Source organism: Sciurus vulgaris (assembly GCF_902686455.1).
Source record: "Sciurus vulgaris genome assembly, chromosome: 3".
Classification (NCBI taxonomy): domain Eukaryota; kingdom Metazoa; phylum Chordata; class Mammalia; order Rodentia; family Sciuridae; genus Sciurus; species Sciurus vulgaris.
Genome location: NC_136463.1, coordinates 188,310,853 through 188,328,607, shown reverse-complemented (window position 1 = coordinate 188,328,607; position 17,755 = coordinate 188,310,853). Strand labels below are relative to the sequence as shown.

Here is a 17,755-nt window from a genome sequence, read left to right as displayed (position 1 = left end):
TCAGCCAGGTTTCAGAGCAGTTGGTTGGACAAATTCCAAACCCACCAGTACCAGGGTTCACCACTGAGTTAGAATCCACGTCGGGAGGTGGACAACCCAGGTATTTAAAAGCTCCCCTGGTGGTTCCAACGCGGGCCAAAGCCACATGCTGCCCTGCCCTGCTGAGCGTTGACAGGGAGTGTGTTGGAAATGCCCCTCACCTGTGCTCTTACTCAGAACTCTGACGCAGGGGCCGACGGTGCCTGCTTTCGTCACAGGTCCTCAGGGCCTTCGGCCCACGAGGCTGGGATCCTGCTGAGACTCACACTACCCAGGTGTGCTCTGGGCCCTGCAGCTTCCAGCCCTGCAAGCTGGTAGGACTGCAGAGGGACCTCACCCCTGCTTGGCCGTCCAATCACAACCTGTTTTAACAGAATCCCTGGTGATCCCTGAGGGGTAACGACCTGTCTCCTGCCCAGATGAGAACACACCCCCTCCAGGGGTCTTTCATTAGGAGCAGAGTTGAGGAGATACGAGGGCTGCTGCAGGCTGTCATTTTCCTAACATCACCTGGCATGCCATCTCAAAGGCAGCCATGGCCCCTCAGCCCTCTCAGCTCTGACCCTGGGAGCCGGGCCTGCTCCTTGGGCGAGTCTCCCTGTGTCCTGCTGCCATGACAAAGCCAGCCATGAGCACATCCACGATGAGTCCTGTGTGCTCTCCTAGTGAATCATGGTCCTGGGGTGGTCCTAGGGATGCCAGTGCACTGCCCCTGGAGAACCTCTTACCTCCTGTAGCCACAGGGACAGGACACTGAAAATGAAACCCACAGTACAATCTGGCAGGTGTCTGCATCACCATGCAAGTTGGATTGGCTGCCTCTCTGGTCTCTGGGTAAATTCAGGGCATTGTTAGACAAAGAACGAGGTCTCAGCCATTTGGATGGAGATTTGTGGGCAAACTGGGGAGAAGCTGGGAACCTCGAGCTGCAAAACCCCAGAACACATGGCTGAGCAGGTCTCCCAGTGCCCTTGAGTCACCTTGGGGGGAGAGGAAAAACGGAGGCAGCCCCCTGGACAGTGGGCCAGGCAGGGCCACGGATCTGGCGGACTCGGAGAGGCAGGGGGCTTGGGCACCGCGGTGGTCTGTGCAGACGGTGCGTTCTCAGTGGCTTGCCCCTCAGGGCCCCTTGGCATCGGAGCTGGCGTCCCTTTGGCTGGGACAGCCTCCTTCCAGACTACTCTTAGTCTCTGTGTAAGCCCAAAGCTCTGGTCTGCTCCAGATCAACCCCACACTTTCTGCCAGTGACTGTGCTCAGCAGGTGTCCTGAGGGACTTCTGGACTGCCAGCCAGCTCTGGGCTCACCCAGATCACCCCAGGACAAGAAGCTGCAGTGGGCCCCAATGGCAGACACAAGCGCCAAGCGGGCATCTCAGTCCCCAATGTTGTGGAAATGGGCTGCACAAGCATGTTTTTCTCTCAATTTGATCTTGGATCCAATTCTCACACATTGATCCCAGGACTGCCCGCCAGCAGGGTTACAAAAGCCCACAGTCCTCTGGCTGGGAATGAGATATTCGGTTTGACAGTTCAAGCAGGTGACGTTTCCTTCCTTGTCCCCAGCCCTGTATAAAGAGAAGCCCGTGAGCTGGCAGTGACCCCATCCACGGCTGAGCTGAGCGGACAGAGGCAAGGTAAAACCTCAGGGGAGCTGGGAATGTACCCTGGGCAAGAGAGTTAGACTCTTAAATAATCCAAACTAAGAGAAACCAACGGAGGTGGGGATTTCAGAGGAGAAAGATGGTTTGAAACTCTGAGGCTGAAAGCACTGTGCGAACACTAGCCTTCGCAGGCGTGGCAGAAGACTGGCTCTGGTGGACAGGTGGTCTCTCTCCTCTGGGTTCCTTTTGCTGCAGGTGAACCCGAGGAGTCCACTGGCTGCTACCGGGGAGATGCAGGCCTGCTGGATGCTGGGACTGGCCCTCTGCCTCCTGCTGGGGCCTCTCGCAGGTGAGGGGCAGCTCTGGGACAGGCCTCTGCCCTCCTGTGCTCTCCCTCCCACTGTGGTCCCCTCAGCAGTGTGGGTCAGGTCCAGGGCCTGGCTGATGGCTTCCCCTTCCCTTTGCAGGGGCCAAGCCTGTGCAGGAGGAGGCAGGTAAGCTCTCCGGAGGTCTTTCCTTCGCTTACGTCAGTAACTGGGGTGGGGGTGAAAGCCGCGGTTGCTGGGGCCAGGGCTTCTTGCCCCAGACAGACACCGTGGGAAGCCTGGCTCAGCTAACACTGGAGAAGGTGGGCCACTGGCAGCAGGCCCTGCCCGGCAGCCTGGGAACACAGCTGGCCAAGGAGCTGCGACATTCCCACCGTCAAACCTGGGTTTGGCCCTGGGCCCTCCCTCAAGATAGTACTATCTAGGTTGGGGGTCTTTGCCCAAACTCCAGGACCAGGAGGCTGTGCTATCCTCAGAACCGCTCCCAAGACACTGCCCAAGTCCCCATCCCTACCCCACAACTGGCCCCCAGCTCAGCAACTCCCCCAAAAAGGGCAGGCCTCCCCTCCCCTCCCCTCCTCTCCCCTCCCTCTCCTCCTCTGTCCCTAGATCTGACACCTTTAAGAAGCAGGGACACTTCCCCCGTTCCTGGGATGACCAGGCAGCCTGGGCCCTGCTCCAGACCAGGCCATACCACTGCAGGGGCTGCTGGGCTGTCTAGCTGCCCCAGGTCCCAGAGGGTCTGCAAGCAGTGGGTAGCCCCTGAGGCAGCCTCCTGTCGCTCAGACCCCTATGCTGCGCTGCCGGCCTTGCCCTACTGGCCGTTCTCCACCTCCGACTTCTGGAACTACGTGCAGTACTTGCAGAGCGTGGGCGCCTACCCGCAGCTGGAGGACCTGGCCCGGACCTTCTTTGCCCACTTCCCCCTGGGGAGCACCCTGGGCTTCCACGTCCCCTACCAGGAGGACTGAGCAGGCGTCCGCCTGGCTATGCTGCCCTTGCCTTGGGGTTGCCCAGAGCCATGCGGGAGGGGTCGGGTGGCCTCAGGCCCAGTAAACCTCCAACTGAAGAGGCACCACAGGTGGTGGGCTCTGCCCCCAGCAGCTGCAGAGTGCCCTGGCTTGTTCTGATCCCTGGCAAGCTCTCCTTTAATAAATGTCTGCACGCTTTCATCCGTAGGAAGTCGCCTGTGTGTTACCCCCACTCCAGTTCTGATGAGAACCTCAGACTGTTGGTGAGGAAACTGAGGCAGGAACAGAAGGCTCGGCCTCAATTGTTAAGGCCACACAGCTGGTCAGAGGAGCTGGTTGCAATCACAGCAGCCCCTGCAGGGGCCACTGAGCTGGGCAGCAGTCACTCCAGGCCAGGTGTCCACACTTCAGGCAGAGCAAACTCCTGAGAGCAGCAGGGAGTGAGAACATGGGAGCCTATCTGTGAGAGGAAGTAAGGGCCCAGGTTCAGGCACCAAGTCTGAGGAAGCCTTGGCTGTTGCCCAGGGCAGTCCCATGGGAGAAAGGTGGACAGGCAGTGTAGGTGTGCCTCAGGTTCAGCCCCAGGGCCGTGAGCCACGTCTGTGTGAGGTGTGCAAGCCAGCAGCTCACACCTAGCTACCCCATGGGCTGCTCTTCTGGGTCACCAGCATCTCTCAGGTCCCTCCGTCCCTTGGGGGACACTCTGACTTCACATCTGAGGCTCCCCTGCACCGCTTCCAGTCACTGGTCACTTCTCCCTGCACCTGGCACTGTCCACTCAGGCCAGGCTGGCCCTGCCCAGGCCACAATCCTCCTGGCATCTGGGCTCTGTTCCTGCCTGTGGGGAGCCTCCCTTCCCCTCCACAGTCCCTTCTAACTTCCAAGCCCACCTACTTCTGAAAGTTAAGGAAAAGATGATTCAAGGACAGGGCTGACGCAAGTAAGAGACTTGACTTAGGACTGTCACGGCAGGCGGGGGGCGGGGGACGGTGTACGGAAAGTGACCGCGATGCGACACGCTGAGTCTTGCTAAACAGCACTTTTGCTGAAAGGTGCTCAGACATCACCTGGGATGGTGAAGGCTCAGGAACCCCATCGGAAGTGGGGGGCTCAGATCTGCCACGCTGGCTTACAGCAGGGCTCTTTGCTAAAACTCTACCAGAAGAGGCAGCTTGCTCCGGAGGAGGGGCTGGCTGCACTGTGGACGGCCTGACCCAGTCCACGCCAGGCGGCTCCCGCCCTTCCCCCTTCTGTCACGTTTCTTTTTACAAATTGTGGCAAAACATGGCAACATGAAATTCCCATCTTAACCCTACTGTGTCATTAAGTGCGTTCGCGCTGTGTGCCGCCATCGCCACCATCCACTTCCGGAGCTTTTAATGTTGCAAAATGGAGACATGTGCCCACGGAACGCTCCCCGCGGCCCTCCCCAGGCCCCGCGACCCATCTCCTGGCTGGACCTCGAGTGGAATCACACCGCGGGGGTCTTTCTGTGACATGGAGTCCTCAAGGCTGGCCCGCGCTGACCCTGGGTCAGAACGTGCTCCCTGGGTGGTGCGGCCGGTGCGGGCAGACCCCAGGTTTGTGCGCTCGCCCGCGGGGGACGCGGGTGCGGATGCCCTCGGCGCGCGGCGGTGCGCTTCGCACCCCGGGGCGCGCCCAGGCGCGGGGCCACCTTGTGCGTCCTTCCGGGCGCCGGGACGCGGACGCGGGTGGGCGCAGCCCGGTGTCCACACTTTTCTCCGCGCACGGCTGCCGCGCCCGGCCCGCTCCTAGTCGGCCTTCGACGCCCCGGGGCTCCCTGCCTCCTCCACCCGTCGGCCGCTACGCAGCCTGCGGCTCCTAGCGTCCTCCCCGGGTCGCGGCTCCTAGCGTCCTCCCCGGGCACGCACGCCGGCGAGGCCAGCCCAGCCCCGGACTGCGCGGCGCGGAGCACGAGCCGGCGGCCCAGGGCCCGGGGAGGGCACCACCGAGTCGCGGTCCTCCGGCGTCTAGACCTGCCAAGTGGCAGCACCGGAAGTGGGAACGGCGGACCGGAAGTGGGCAGAGAGCGACGGCCCGAGATGAAGCCGGCTGTGGACGAGATGTTCCCCGAGGGAGCCGGGCCCTACGTGGACCTGGACGAGGTGAGGCGGGAGCACCGGCGTCCTGGGCCGGCGCAGGGGCGGCTGCCCCAAGGCGGGGAGCGGGCGGGGCCGGGTGGTGGGGCGTGCCGGCCCGGAGCGGGAGGGCCTGCGCCTGCGGCTCCCGAAGCACTGGCCCGGGCCCAGCTCTGCCGTCACGTTTCCACGTCCTTGCGGTAGGCGGCTGGGAACCGCCCGGCGGCGCGGCGCGGCGAGACGCCCTCCGATTCGCTGGGTAGGCTGGTCACTTAGCAGAGTTCGAGCTGGGTTTGGAGTGAGGGGTAGAAAAATGGAGTTAGAGGGAATTCGAAGAAGGTCCGAATGAGGCCGGTGGAAGCAGGGGGAAACCTGGGTTTAAGTGGTAGAGTCTGCACGGTTTCCTGTAGGTGGTGGGATGGGAGGGCAGGTCGAGAAGGGAGGAGTCTTGGAACTCTGGCAGCGGCCATGAAAGAGAGCACGAGAGGTGCTTGGCCCTTGAGAACCAGGGAAGAGTCGAGTACTCACCCTTGAGGTTGTAGGGACCGGGCAGGAACAGGGCCCCGTGGCCAGACGTCCAGACTGCTACCATCACAGGGCACTGCTCTGACCGTTCCCAGGTGGCTAAGCAAGGTGCAAATCCCGAGGGCATCTGATTGCCCAGCGTTGGCAGTGACCTGCTTTTCCCACCAGGTGGAGCTGCAGCGGTCGAAGGTTCCGTGAGAGCACACAAGGGCCAGGGCAGGTCAGCTTCCCAAGGGAAATGGTTGCATTCTCAGAAGAAAAGGAGGAGGGGAGGGGTCCAAAAGAGTTGCCAGGCTCCGTGTTGCACATGCTTCTGGTCTCTGCAGTGTCCAGGAGGGAATTGGAGATCGCACTTGAGGTCTGCAGATGAGTAGTGGCACTCAGGGCAATGGGAAGTTTCTTTTTGAAAGAAAGGGAAAAATCAAGGACTGCAAGACCTCAAGAGTCCTTAAAAACAGCTCCTTTGAATTCCCACTTCACACACATCCTTTGTCTGCAACTGGAATTGCAACTCCAGCCTGGGGACGTGCCTGTCATCTGCCGCCCTGTTCCTGTACCCTGGTGGGGGGGACGCTGCTGCACTTATGCTGCTCTTGGGAAACAGCTCACATCACCTTACCTTCCACTCCCCAGGCAGGAGGCAGCACTGGACTTCTGATGGACTTGGCAGCCAATGAGAAAGCAGTTCATGCAGACTTTTTTAACGGTAAGGATGCCAGGATTCTGGATACCAGGTTTCATCTGAAAGTTTTTCCTGTGAGTTAAGACAATGGGACAGCTTTGTGACATGAGTAATTTGGATCATGGAACAGTGAAGCCCAGACACTGTGCTGTTTTTAGAGTACAGTGCAGAGTCTGTGAAGTGATCACTGGCTGTCAGCCACCTTCTGGAGACACATGAAATTGCTCCCTGTCTCACATGCCAGTGGCTGAGGTCCAGCACTGGTATCAGTGTCAGCATGTGCTAATGGCCAGTTGTGGGTTCTGGCCTGTCACCCTGGACAGGTTCTCTCTGGTGTCTGAACTCTCCTGATCTTCCCTTCCCTTTCTTGTTTGCCCTTGGCTGCCTTTGCAGGGAGCAGCCACGGTCCAGCTTCAGTCCTTCCCCATCTCTGAGTCAGAACAAGGACACACTTCCATCTTGTGTTTCAGAACATTCATGCTAGCTACCCAGGAAGTCTTACCAAACACACCCTGAAAAGCTGAATTCTCGTGAACCTTCAGACGTTAGGGGGCATGTTTCTTTTCATCTTCCAGTTCTGAAGGCCTTGTCCATAAAGTTGTTTGAGCCCTTCCAAGGGTTCAAACAGGAAACACAACACACAATTCCTGCTCAGAAGGGTAAGTGATATCTCTCACCCTTTTTGTTCTGCTTCAATCACATGGCCCTTGCTCCTGCAGAGAACTTTGTTACTCATTCCTAGCAGCTGGGATGTGGTCTTGCCACAGTGGTGTCTACCTTTACAAATAATTCCTGAAGTCCCAAGTGCAGGGTTGTTTGGCTCCCTGTCAGGCAGCCGTTGTCCAAGAAGGGGAGCTTGCTGCTAATAGGGTGCAGTCTCCCTGAGGACCTGGCTGCCACCATCTGATAGCAGATGTCCCTTGATCTTAGAATTGAGCTTTGAGAGCTGCAGTAGCCTTTCTCTAAACTCTGTCCAAAGGAGCAAATGATGCAGAGGCGTGGACACCTCCCAAAGCTTCCTTTACGAGAAGGGCAGCTTGTGTGAGGCAATGAGGGTCCTCACCAGGCAGGGCTGTTTCATTTCTAATGCACCATCGATTCACATTTTGATGATCTTCAAAAGCCCCTTTTGTCTTTGCTGGCCTGTTGAATTAGAGGTGATTGGCTGTGTTCATTGGGCAGTGCTGAGATTTCTAAAGACAGCCCTTGCGTTTCAGTGAGAAGGGCCTCTGTCCCCACTCCTGTACCTGCCACCAGGCTCAGGAGAGTGTGAGTGCGTCCCACAGGCTCTGCGGTCCTGATGGAAGCTGTTTTCCATCAGGGGCCTTGTGGCTTCAGCTAAGATTTCTACCACAGCCTTTTGGTGCATCAGCCAATGGGCTTTGGGACCTGTTGTCCTCTGGGCAGCGGGTCCTCACCATGAGTATGACTCGCTGTCTTCCGGCGTGTTTCACAGTGAGTGGAGGAGTTACACAAGGCGGCAGGCGGTGCCAGGCCCTGGTGGGCTGGGTGGGGCTGTGCCTTCCGCATGTCACAGGGAGGCTTCTTTGGAAGTGAAGGTGGAGCAGGGGTTGCTCTGGGGAGGGGGAGGGAAGTGCTCAGAGCAGCAGCACCACATGCTGAGGTCAGGAGACAGTGAGTACACAGAGTACTCTCTCTGTGGCCAGAGGGTCTGCTCTTCCCCAGAAAGGCCAGGGCAGGGCCCACAAGAGTGGGCTTAGTTCTTTCTTTTCCCATCGTGAAGGTGATGCTTGCATTTGGTCCAGAGCTTGGAATGTGCATAAAAGAAAATGGAAGGATGAATTGGCCATGGCTGTGGTCACCCAGCACAGTGCCTCCTGTGTTTATTGAGCTGCTTTGGCAGGAATGGGGCTTAGCTGTGTCCTGAGCTCGTCTTACCCAAGCCCCCTAAAGCTGTTCTCAGGGGCTCAGTCCTGCCACCCCCTGTGGCCCCTCAGCACTGTCACTCTCCACACAGGTGTCCGTGCAGCTGAGAGGTGGTTGTCAGTGTCTGCAACACCTGTGTCTTTTAGGATTGCTTCCTGAGTAAGCACAGGTTAAGAGCACATCATAGACAGCATGCTCCCCTTGAATGTGAGCCCTGGCTAGCTGAGGCTGAGGTTCTGTCCTGGGGAAAGGCCTCTGCCTAGTTTTGTTGTTTACTGTTCGTCTCTTCAGCTGCCTGTAATTCATTTTGAAGTGGATTCCTGGGTTGCTGTCCTGCATGCCCTATTAACGTGGGATTGTGTTCACTTAGATTTTGAAGATCTCTTTGATGACGATGATGTCCAGTGAGACCGGTCCAGCTGCACACATGGCCATGCACAGCACACTGATCTTCACAGAGGGCGGTGTCAGATGGTCTAGAGACCTCGTGGAGATCACTCGAAGTCAGGACCTGGCCAGCCGAAGGAGGGGGACTGTCTGAACCACCTGGAAACTCTGTCATCTCCTGTGGGACTGGCCTTTGTCCTTCGATCTATTAAAACAGCACCATCACATGCAGGGTGGTTTCGATTCTTGCACATTTGGGTGGATGTTGTAGTCCCCGAATGTCTGTGTGGGCTTGGGTGTGTGCACTGGTGTGTCAGCAAGCAGAGAGAACCAAACACTGTGCGCTGCTTTTTGGTGTCTGATGTGCCTTTGGCTGTGGTCCCTGCTGGTCTCATGGAGGTGTCCTGCTGCAGCACTCCTAACCTGGTCCTGCCTTTCCTTGAGTGGGCAGGGCCTCACTGCTGCCCACCCATGTGGGCCTGGTCTCTTCCTCCAGCTTCCTCATCCAAGTGGTTTCTGTTAGAAACTCCGGGCTTACGTCCTGGGACCGTGTCCCATGGGGACTGCTTGGGGAAGGCCTGGCCAGTCAGCAGCAGCCAGGCTGGGGCTGTGCAGGTGCTGGCTTCCAGCCACCCTAATGGAACGGCCTTTTCCTGCAGGGCAGGGAGCAGCAGATTACCCCCACACTGGTGGCGATGATTTAATTGGAGAATGTTTTCTGCTGACATTAAGTGTGTGGAGGGTTCCTTGTTAAAGTACTGATAGAAGTGAGAGCACAGGCAAAACGGCCTTTTCTAGTGACGGGATGCCAGTCATGCCGTCCTGCAGCTGGGCTCTGGAGCCTTGGGTCAAGGCGCGTCTGGACATAGACAAGGACTTCTGGAGGAAGCCCCTTTACCCAGCCTCGGGCTTCTGCTGCTTCAGGGTCAGGTGAAAATGCCATCTTCTCTGCTGGGGAAGAGAGATAAGCTTCAGTTCTCGGTGCCAGTGGTGCTTCCAGAACAAGCCACGTTTTTAGAGAAGAGCTGTCACTGATGGTAGAACTCTTTCTGCTGGGGCACTGCTAGAGCCAAGGTGAGAAAGTTCCGAGACAGTGTGCTTCAGTGAAAGGCCCCTTGTTCCCCAGGAGACCAGAGCTGGGCTGTCCTTTTCTTGGGACTCAGGTCTCAGCCCAGAGTGAAGGGAACTGAGCCCCCTGCATTCTGCCACACCCTCCCCAGGGGACCGGCACATGCACTGTGAGACCAGATGTCTGTGTCCCCCAGCATCCAGCCCTGCATTCGCTGCAGTGCCGAGTGTTCTAGATGCACTGCGGATTCTGTGTGAGTCGTGGTTCCCCTCCCTGCCGGGTCACAGAGTGCTGCTCATAATTACGATTTTAGTGGCTGCTGGGTAATTTCTGAGGGGTACGAGTGCTTCAGATCTCTGTCACCCTGAGGGGAAGTCCAAGAGCAGTCGCTTGACTTATAGGTGACTGCTCAAGAAACAGCTGGATCCCTTTGTCCCCAGCATCAGAGGGAGCATCTGGCATGGCAAGTGCTCAGCAAATGTCTGTTAGATAGAAACAACGGCTTATCAATATGCAGGGAACTTCGAAGACGACCCAGTCCTAGGTCTTTCTGGAAAGAAGAAAAAGCCAACTGAGAGAAGTGGGAGCATCAGCCCTGTGCTATGCCCCACTGACCAGCTTCCAGAGCACCAGCCACACAGGGGTGCTGGCAGGCTGCGCGTGGCGAGGGCTGTGGGCGCAGTGCCTGAACGCATGAATTTCCTCGAGCCACACCTGGCTAGAGTTCTGCCTGAGCCCCCTCACTCAGACCCCAGGGTGTGATGTCAGAGCTTACCTGAGCAGGACAGGCCCAGCCAAACAGGATTTCCCCAGGAATGGCCCAGACCCACTGACCTGCCTGGGGACACCCAGAAGGGGACAAGGCACCTGAACCCTCCTGTGATGTGCTGCCTTGTCAGGTGAGAGAGAGCAACACAGTGGCCGACAGGGTCCCTGGAGCTCGATGCCTGTGTCCAAGCCCAGCTGCCCGAGATGGTCTGACCTGAGTCTGCCTGAGCCTGTGACATGAGGGCCGCCGTGACGTGTTCCTTGTAGGGCTGCCAAGGCGCTCTGCGAGTCGGTAGGTGACAGTGTCCGTGGCAGTGAAAGCACGGGTGTGGGCTGCTGTCTGCAGGTTCGGGTGCTGCTGGGACCTGTCTGCAGCTGGCTTTCCACTCGGATTCCTGAACCTTGCAGAAATACCTCTGTGCTCATTGGGCACAGTGATTTGCCCGGGTCACTCAAGAGTTCTGGGGGAAACGGGCCAGACCTCATACCTGTATCAAGAGCTGCACTCTCCACAGTCCATAAAGCCAGCCAGGAGACAAGTGGTGGATTTGGAAGGAGTGCTGGAAGCAAGATCGAGGGCAAGAGCAGAGCACTGGTGTTTGTCAGAGGTCGCGGGCAGATGGGGTGAACAGAGCAATGCATGGGGACCATGGGCACACACCCTTCAGAGGAGTTCAGAGGGAGCCGGGCCAGGTGGCCAGCAAGGGTTTGAAGGCGCTCAGAGCCACATGCTGCTGCTGGTGAAGCCTCAGCTGGGCCAGCAAGCGAAGAAACGCCACCAACCTGTGGTGGGACAGGAAGCAGGTGTGACAATTGCAAGTGTTCCTGCCACCATGGTAACTGCTACAGGGGCAGACCCAAGGGGATCTGAGGGGAAATTGCAGCCTGTAATAGTAGGAGACCTCAGTGCCCCCCACGGCAATGGCCAGGTCATCCTGGTGGAAAATTAACAGGACACCCAGATCTGAGGACACTGCAGACTGAACCCAGCAGACATGCACAGAGGTTCGCCAACAGTAGCCACTTCCATACTTGGGGTCAATGTGTACCCCTAGTCTTTTCTAAAGAAACAGTGTAACAGTGGTAAACAGGGAGGGCCATGTGCCTCACACTACCACCAAAGAAGCATAGGAAAACCAAGTGAGTGCTGAGTAGCTGAGGGTGTGATGGTGTGGCCACCCACTGGCTCCGGTCCCCAGCCAGTGAGCTGGGGGCGTCCACCTGGTCCTTGAGTGGGAAGCAGGGTACAGAGTTGTGTTGCCTGTGTGCATCTATGTGTGTGCACACAGGACATGCAGAGATGCGTACTTTTAGGTGCGTGTGTGTAGGGCATATGCATACACAAAACCCTCTGGCTCTCCACCTGTATAGCCCACCAGCCCCGCCAGCTGTGATCACAACCTGTGTGTACAGCCGTGTGTGTGTAGGTATGCGTATGCATTTCATGAAAGATTGTGCTTAAGGCTGGTGGAGAAAGAGCTGGTAGAAACCCAGGGCATGTCCATCTGGAAGGAAACATTTGCGGACCCCACTGGGAGAGTGGAGAGGAGTCCCAGGAGGGTGTGCTGTTGAGGGGAAGAAAGGGCGGGATGGGCTGGGGTTCTGAGCACAGTTATTCCCAGACACGCAGTCAGCCTCAAGCTGGGATGTGCACCACTTTCTTTGGTTCCTTATTTGCAGCTAAAGCAAAGCAGGGGAAGGTGTGGTCTTCAAGGTCAAGGGCCATTAATTAGCATGTTTTGAAAGGGGGACTGACTCCCAGGCTCAGCCTCCAGAGCTGGGGGTTCTCAGGGCTCCTGGGGCAAGGGAAGGAGTCTGCCTGGAGCGCAGCCCATGCCAGGCTCTCCTGGAGGTGGGGCCCTTTTAGCTGGAGTCTCCAGTTTGCTCTCAGCTGAGAACCTGCCCAGCCATGGCAACCTAGATAGGACTTTGTGTGATGTGGAGGTGAGTTGGTCTGCAGATCGAGGTCACCTCGGGCAGGGTGGCAATGAAAGGTTCTTCCGTTCAGCTGTCCTCTGGTGGTGGCTTGTTTTTTCTTTTTCTGTTTTGCTTTGGGCTGCTTCAACTTCAGAATTTATTTTGCTGAGGCTTAATTTATTCTGTTATGTGGAAGGCTCACCTCTGTCCCCAACTGTGCCCAGTGCTGTTAAGTAAACATTGGAAGAACCTGTTAGAGCTCTTGCTGAGGCAGGAAACCACCAGACCTGCCATGAAAACGGCATTTGGAACAGTTTGTTTTCTTTAATTTAGCATCCTGCCAGGGGTCATACTAATCCTAAAAGATGCCATTCATTGAGGCCACTGTGAGCCCCGCATCTACATTCTGTCTTGTCATCCTCAGAACATTGGCCAGAAGGGCAGAGTGTGCTCACTGTGCAGATGGGCACACCATGGTGGAACGGCTCCCCAGGGCTGGCCCCTGAGGCAGGGCTGGCTTCCTGAGGCTTTGCCCTCAGAAAGTGCAGTGTCTGAAGAAAACAGGAAATACCCAAGACAGGCACAGTAACCCCTTCTTGAGTATGGACTCCAGTAGCTCAGAAGACAATGGTGAGAATTGACAGATAGGATTACATCAAAGTACAAAGTGCATAGCAAAGAAAACAGTGGAGGGAGAAAGTGCCAGTGAATCTTCTGACAGCACTTTAGCCAGTTTTTCATTGCTGTGACCAAAATATCCCAAGAACAACTTAGCAGAGGGAAAGTTTGTGTTGGTTCATAGGCTTAGGGTTTCAGTCTCTAGTCAATCGGCTTCATAGGTATGGGCCCAGATGAGGCAGAACATCGTGGTGGAAGGGTATAAAGGAGAAAGTAGCTCAGCTCACCAAGGACAAAATATAAACCCAAAGGCGTACCCCGCTATGACCCACCTCCTCCGCCACACCCACCTGCCTACAGTCACTGCCTAGTTAGCCCCTGTCAGTGGGTAATCCACTGATTGCATTAAGCCTCTCACCACCCAGTCACTTCACATCTGAACATTCTTGCATTGTCGTTCAGGTGGGCTTTTGGGAGGCACCTAATATCGAAACCATAGCAGAGGATTAGTGTCTGGAATATAAAGAACTCAGAAAAAATTTAAAACATTACCAAAAAGAAAGAAAAATCCCAGTCAATAATTGGGCAAACAAACAGACACCTCTCAAAAGAAGTACAAATGGCAATCATTCTGTGTGAACATGTTCAGCATCTTTAGCTCTTGGGACTATGCAAATCAGAACTGCACCGACGTTCTGTTTCAGTCACGTACCATCACCAGGGGTACAGACAACAGAACACGCTGGCAAGGACCTGGGGAAGGAACGCTCACGCACTGCAGTGGGGGTCAGACACAGCTGCTGTGCATGCCAGGGCAGGTCTCAAACCAACGTGAAGGATCGAAGGATCGAGAGCAGCATGCCACAAAGGTAGAGCCTACCCTGCTTATGGAGGTACTTCACCGTGGCCTTAGTGCCCGTCAGCTGACAAAAGGAAAAGGAAATGTGTATATACACAATGGAGTATTACTCAGTCACAAAAAGAGTTAAGTCATGTTATTTTTAGGAAAACAGAACTGGAGATCACCAATTTGAGTGGAACATGGCAGGTGTATGTTTAGCTTTTTTTAAAAGAATACGGTATACAAACTTTAACAAAAGTAATAGGTAATGTCAAACAGGCACTTATATTAATATGGGAAAACGGACTAGAAGAAATGTTATCTTACACACCTTACAGTAAGCTACTTGCAGTTGCATTGAACTGAGCTCTTGCTCTGAAGAATGCAGCTCTTGTACAGGTTTGGACGAATGATTTGTACATTTTGCAAGTACTCACTGAATACTACCTTATGTACGCATATACATTAGATTTGCAAAAGATTTAATTGATGGTCCCAGTTACACCTCATTTCATTGTTCCTTTGGAAGAGGTCATCTAAAGAGAAGAATATGCGGTTCTGGCTCATGAATCATGTAATAAACCCAGCCTAGACTCTGCTGGACGCCACGTCTCCCCACTCCTCTTCAGACAGTAGATGAGTTTTGGGTACTTCTTGGAAAGTTCTCTGGGTGACATGACATGCCGGCACTCATAGTGCTCATGGAGGTGGTAGATTTGTAGGACTTGTTTGAGTACTACAAGTGCTACTGCTTATGGGCCACGCTGCCAGCACACAGTGGGGCCGTAACGAGGCGGAAACCGAAGACTGCAGGAACGGGTAACGCAGAACGCACATCCGTTTCAAGCCAGGGCAACAACGTGACTGTTCAGCTTCCTAATGAACCGCCAGGCTGTGCCAGAGACCTTTCCACTTTCCATTCTTGTCAGCAGTCTGCGGGAGCCCCAGCTGCCTTCCGGGCTGGCTTCTGTGTCTCAGCCATGCTGGTGAGCACCTTAAAGCACCATGATGGTTTTGTGTGTATTTCCTAGTCACTGACGTTGACATACTGTCATGTGATGGCTTGCCATCTAAACGTCTTCTTTGATGAAGTAGCTATTAACATTTTTTTGCTCATTTGTGTTGGGTTGTTTGTTTTCTTACTTAAAATTATGTTGGTGTATAATTTGATGTAATCCTTTATCAAATATATACTGTGCAAATATTTTCTTCCAGTCTGACTGGTGTGGTAGGTGGGCAGCGTCTCCCTGGCCGCAGACCTCTGCCCCCTGGTGTTCACCTGCGTCGATCCCCTCCCAGAGGCTGGCCTGGACTTAGCTGCTTTCCTCTCCTGAGCAGAACACTGTGCAGTGCTGCTGCGCTGGCGTGACCAGGTCGGTGGGGTGAAGACTGGGCTCTGATCCGAGTGTTCCTCACCAGGCCTGGGGAGGTGCTTCTGGAACTTACAAGGTCCCCAGCTGGATTCGGTTCTGTGGTCCAGTCCCCCGTGCTTCCCACCCGCTGTGTCCGCGCTGAGAGCCAGGTGTGGAGCCTGACCGTGCCTGTGTGGCCATCCTCCACGCTCCCTTGGTCACGGGGTCTGTCACTGCTCCTCTGGTTTCCAGGTCTGTGGATCAAGAAGGACTGTACTGGTCATCCAGGGACCAAGTCTGAGGAGCCTCGGGCGCACCTCGACCTCCATCCAACACACACGATAAGACGGGGACTTCGAGCTGATGCAGAAGTAGATAAGCAATAGAATTATTTCAGTGCCTTAGACTTTCTATGTCAATTTCAGAGTTGGGTCCTCGCTATCTACAAAAGGTCTGCTTGTATTTGGTGGGGATGGCAATGAATCTATAGGCCAAATTGGAGCAAACGGATATCTTAACAACATAGAATATTCCAGTTCACAAGCACACTAGCTCCCTTCATTTAGCATTTTTAATTTTTTCATTGGTGTTTTATAATTTTTTTGCTCATGTATTGTAACATATTTTGTTAAATTTATTGTAACACATTTTATTTATTTGGTGTATTACAAATGACAGTTTTTACAATCTCAAATTGCAATTATTTATTGCTAATGTGTAGAAGAAGAGTTGGTTTTATATGCTGACTTTCTATCCTGAGACTGTTAGGTTGATTTACTTTTCTGAGGGATGCTTTTTTGTGGATTCTTGGAGCTTTTCCAAGGGTCATAATCATGGGCCTTCTTGCCTGGCATGGCCCGCTGAGGCTGCATGTGTCTTGGGGACTTGATGGTTTACAGTTTACTTGGCATATTTGCAATAGAAATAATTCCTGGTGCCATCAAAGACTTGCAGGAGATTGTTCCAGTTCTGTACAGCAATGGGGAAGGGTGGCGGCTGTCCCAGGCTTTGGGGCGTCAGAAAAGTCTGACCAGAGGGTACACCTTATGTGGACTGAGTTTTGTGATGCTCTCAGGAGACAAAAGAATTCATTATCAGAGGTCGTCAGGGAGTAACTGGTAAAGGGCACAAGCTCTCTTTCCTCTGCCGTCGCTTGCCTGGGGAGGGTGGCATCTTCTTGTGGAAGACGCTGAACGCACACCCAGTGCACGTGTGCTTGGGTTGAGTTAGATAGATGGAGGATCTCATGGAGAGAGTGACCTTGGCGGTCACCAGGGGCGGGAAAGCAGACTGCAGAGATGTGCGGGACAGGAGCATCCTCTGAGGGGTGCCCACGGCTAACTCGCTCAGAGAAGAGTGCTCGCAAGATGCCTGTGCAGGAGTGACAGGGTGTTCGGGGAGCACACAGATTGGCCTGTGCCCCAGACTCCAGGGAAAGAGCAGCCCGACTGGTGGCACCCAGGTCCACCCAGAGGTCCTCCTTGGCGAGGGCTGGGATGCACCCTTTAGGTCTGGGCAGTGAGCAGCTGGGTGCAGGAGCAGTGGCGGGCAGACAGCAGGTCTCAGCGGGATGAAGCGGAGCACAGTGGCATGCTGGGTGTGGATGTCATTTCAGGAATTGCTCCTGGGAGTGAAGGGTGACAGCAGCCTTGGAGCCGCCTGAGCTGAGGAGGGGTAGGGGATGGGGTGTGCTCGCAGCCTGCGGAGGAAAGTCAAAGCGCAACAGGAGTGCCTTCTGGCCGAGTCCTGCAGGACCCTGGAGGAGGGGTGACGTGCTCTGGGCAAGCAGGAGGGGCAGCAGGGAGCAGCAGGGGCAGGACTGCAGAGAGACGGGGGCAGTGCCCTGCCTGGAGGCCGAGTTTGGGGTGGGCTTCACCTTGAGCAGGTCTGCAGAGGAGGGGTGGCCGGGTGGCTGAGCTCAGCTCTGTGTATGTTCAGTAGCCGTGAGGGGCCGAGAACAGGACTAGAGAGCTGATGGGGACTGTCCTGGAGGTCCCTGTGCACACGCACACAGCTGCCATCACTGGAGAAGGAATGCACTGGAGTCGTGGCCACAGTAGAGGGCAGGAGAGGGCATCTGGGACCATCCTGGACTGAGCCCGGGGCTGCCCTGGAGAAAGGCGGAGGCGACACGATGGAGTCGCAGCTGTAGGCTGCCATGGGGGCTTTGGGCACCACTGCAGGGTTGTTACGCAGGGAGCACTGGCCTGCATGGCCAGTCAGGTCCAAGATGGCCCCAAGAGCACCAGAGTGGCCCGACTTCTCTGAGTGTGGTCTTACCAGCCCCACCCTGGAGACCAAGGCAGAGGCACAGTTAGAAACTCCCTCCCAGGGTCTGACGAGCATCCTGGTGGAAGACTGAGGTGGGCAGGGGACTGAGGAGCAGACCACCCAGATGCCAGGGCCAGAGATGCCAGGGCCTGTCTAGGTCCACCTCCTCCAAACCCGTGTGCTGCACGTGGCAGGGCCCCAGCTAGGCGTGTTCTGCTGATCATTTGAACAACACCTTCAGTTAACATTAGGGCCAAGTCCCACAGAGAACGGTTGGGTGGTTCTGCTCCTCGTGTTAGGGTCAAAAGGCCCTGACCGGTCTGTAATCAGGAGTTGTCACGTGGGACCCTCAGCCACAGACACACGGGTCTCTCCTTGGTTCCTCAGCTGCGTCTTTCAATA

General features: G+C 55.6%; 2 protein-coding genes across 2 annotated transcripts; both read left to right on the top strand.

Annotated features, from left to right (window-relative positions):
• The first annotated feature begins 1,140 nt into the window (after window positions 1–1,140).
• OTOS (otospiralin) lies at window positions 1,141–3,916 on the top strand. The gene is made up of 3 exons (XM_079135366.1): window positions 1,141–1,989; window positions 2,108–2,128; window positions 2,750–3,916. Exons 1-3 carry the CDS (start codon window positions 1,932–1,934, stop codon window positions 2,935–2,937), a joined length of 267 nt encoding a protein of 88 aa, XP_078991492.1. The 5' UTR covers window positions 1,141–1,931; the 3' UTR covers window positions 2,938–3,916.
• A 992-nt stretch (window positions 3,917–4,908) lies between these two features.
• On the top strand, window positions 4,909–8,744 carry COPS9 (COP9 signalosome subunit 9). The gene is made up of 3 exons (XM_079135365.1): window positions 4,909–5,063; window positions 6,195–6,267; window positions 8,501–8,744. Exons 1-3 carry the CDS (start codon window positions 5,001–5,003, stop codon window positions 8,536–8,538), a joined length of 174 nt encoding a protein of 57 aa, XP_078991491.1. The 5' UTR covers window positions 4,909–5,000; the 3' UTR covers window positions 8,539–8,744.
• The last annotated feature ends 9,011 nt before the right edge of the window (window positions 8,745–17,755 follow it).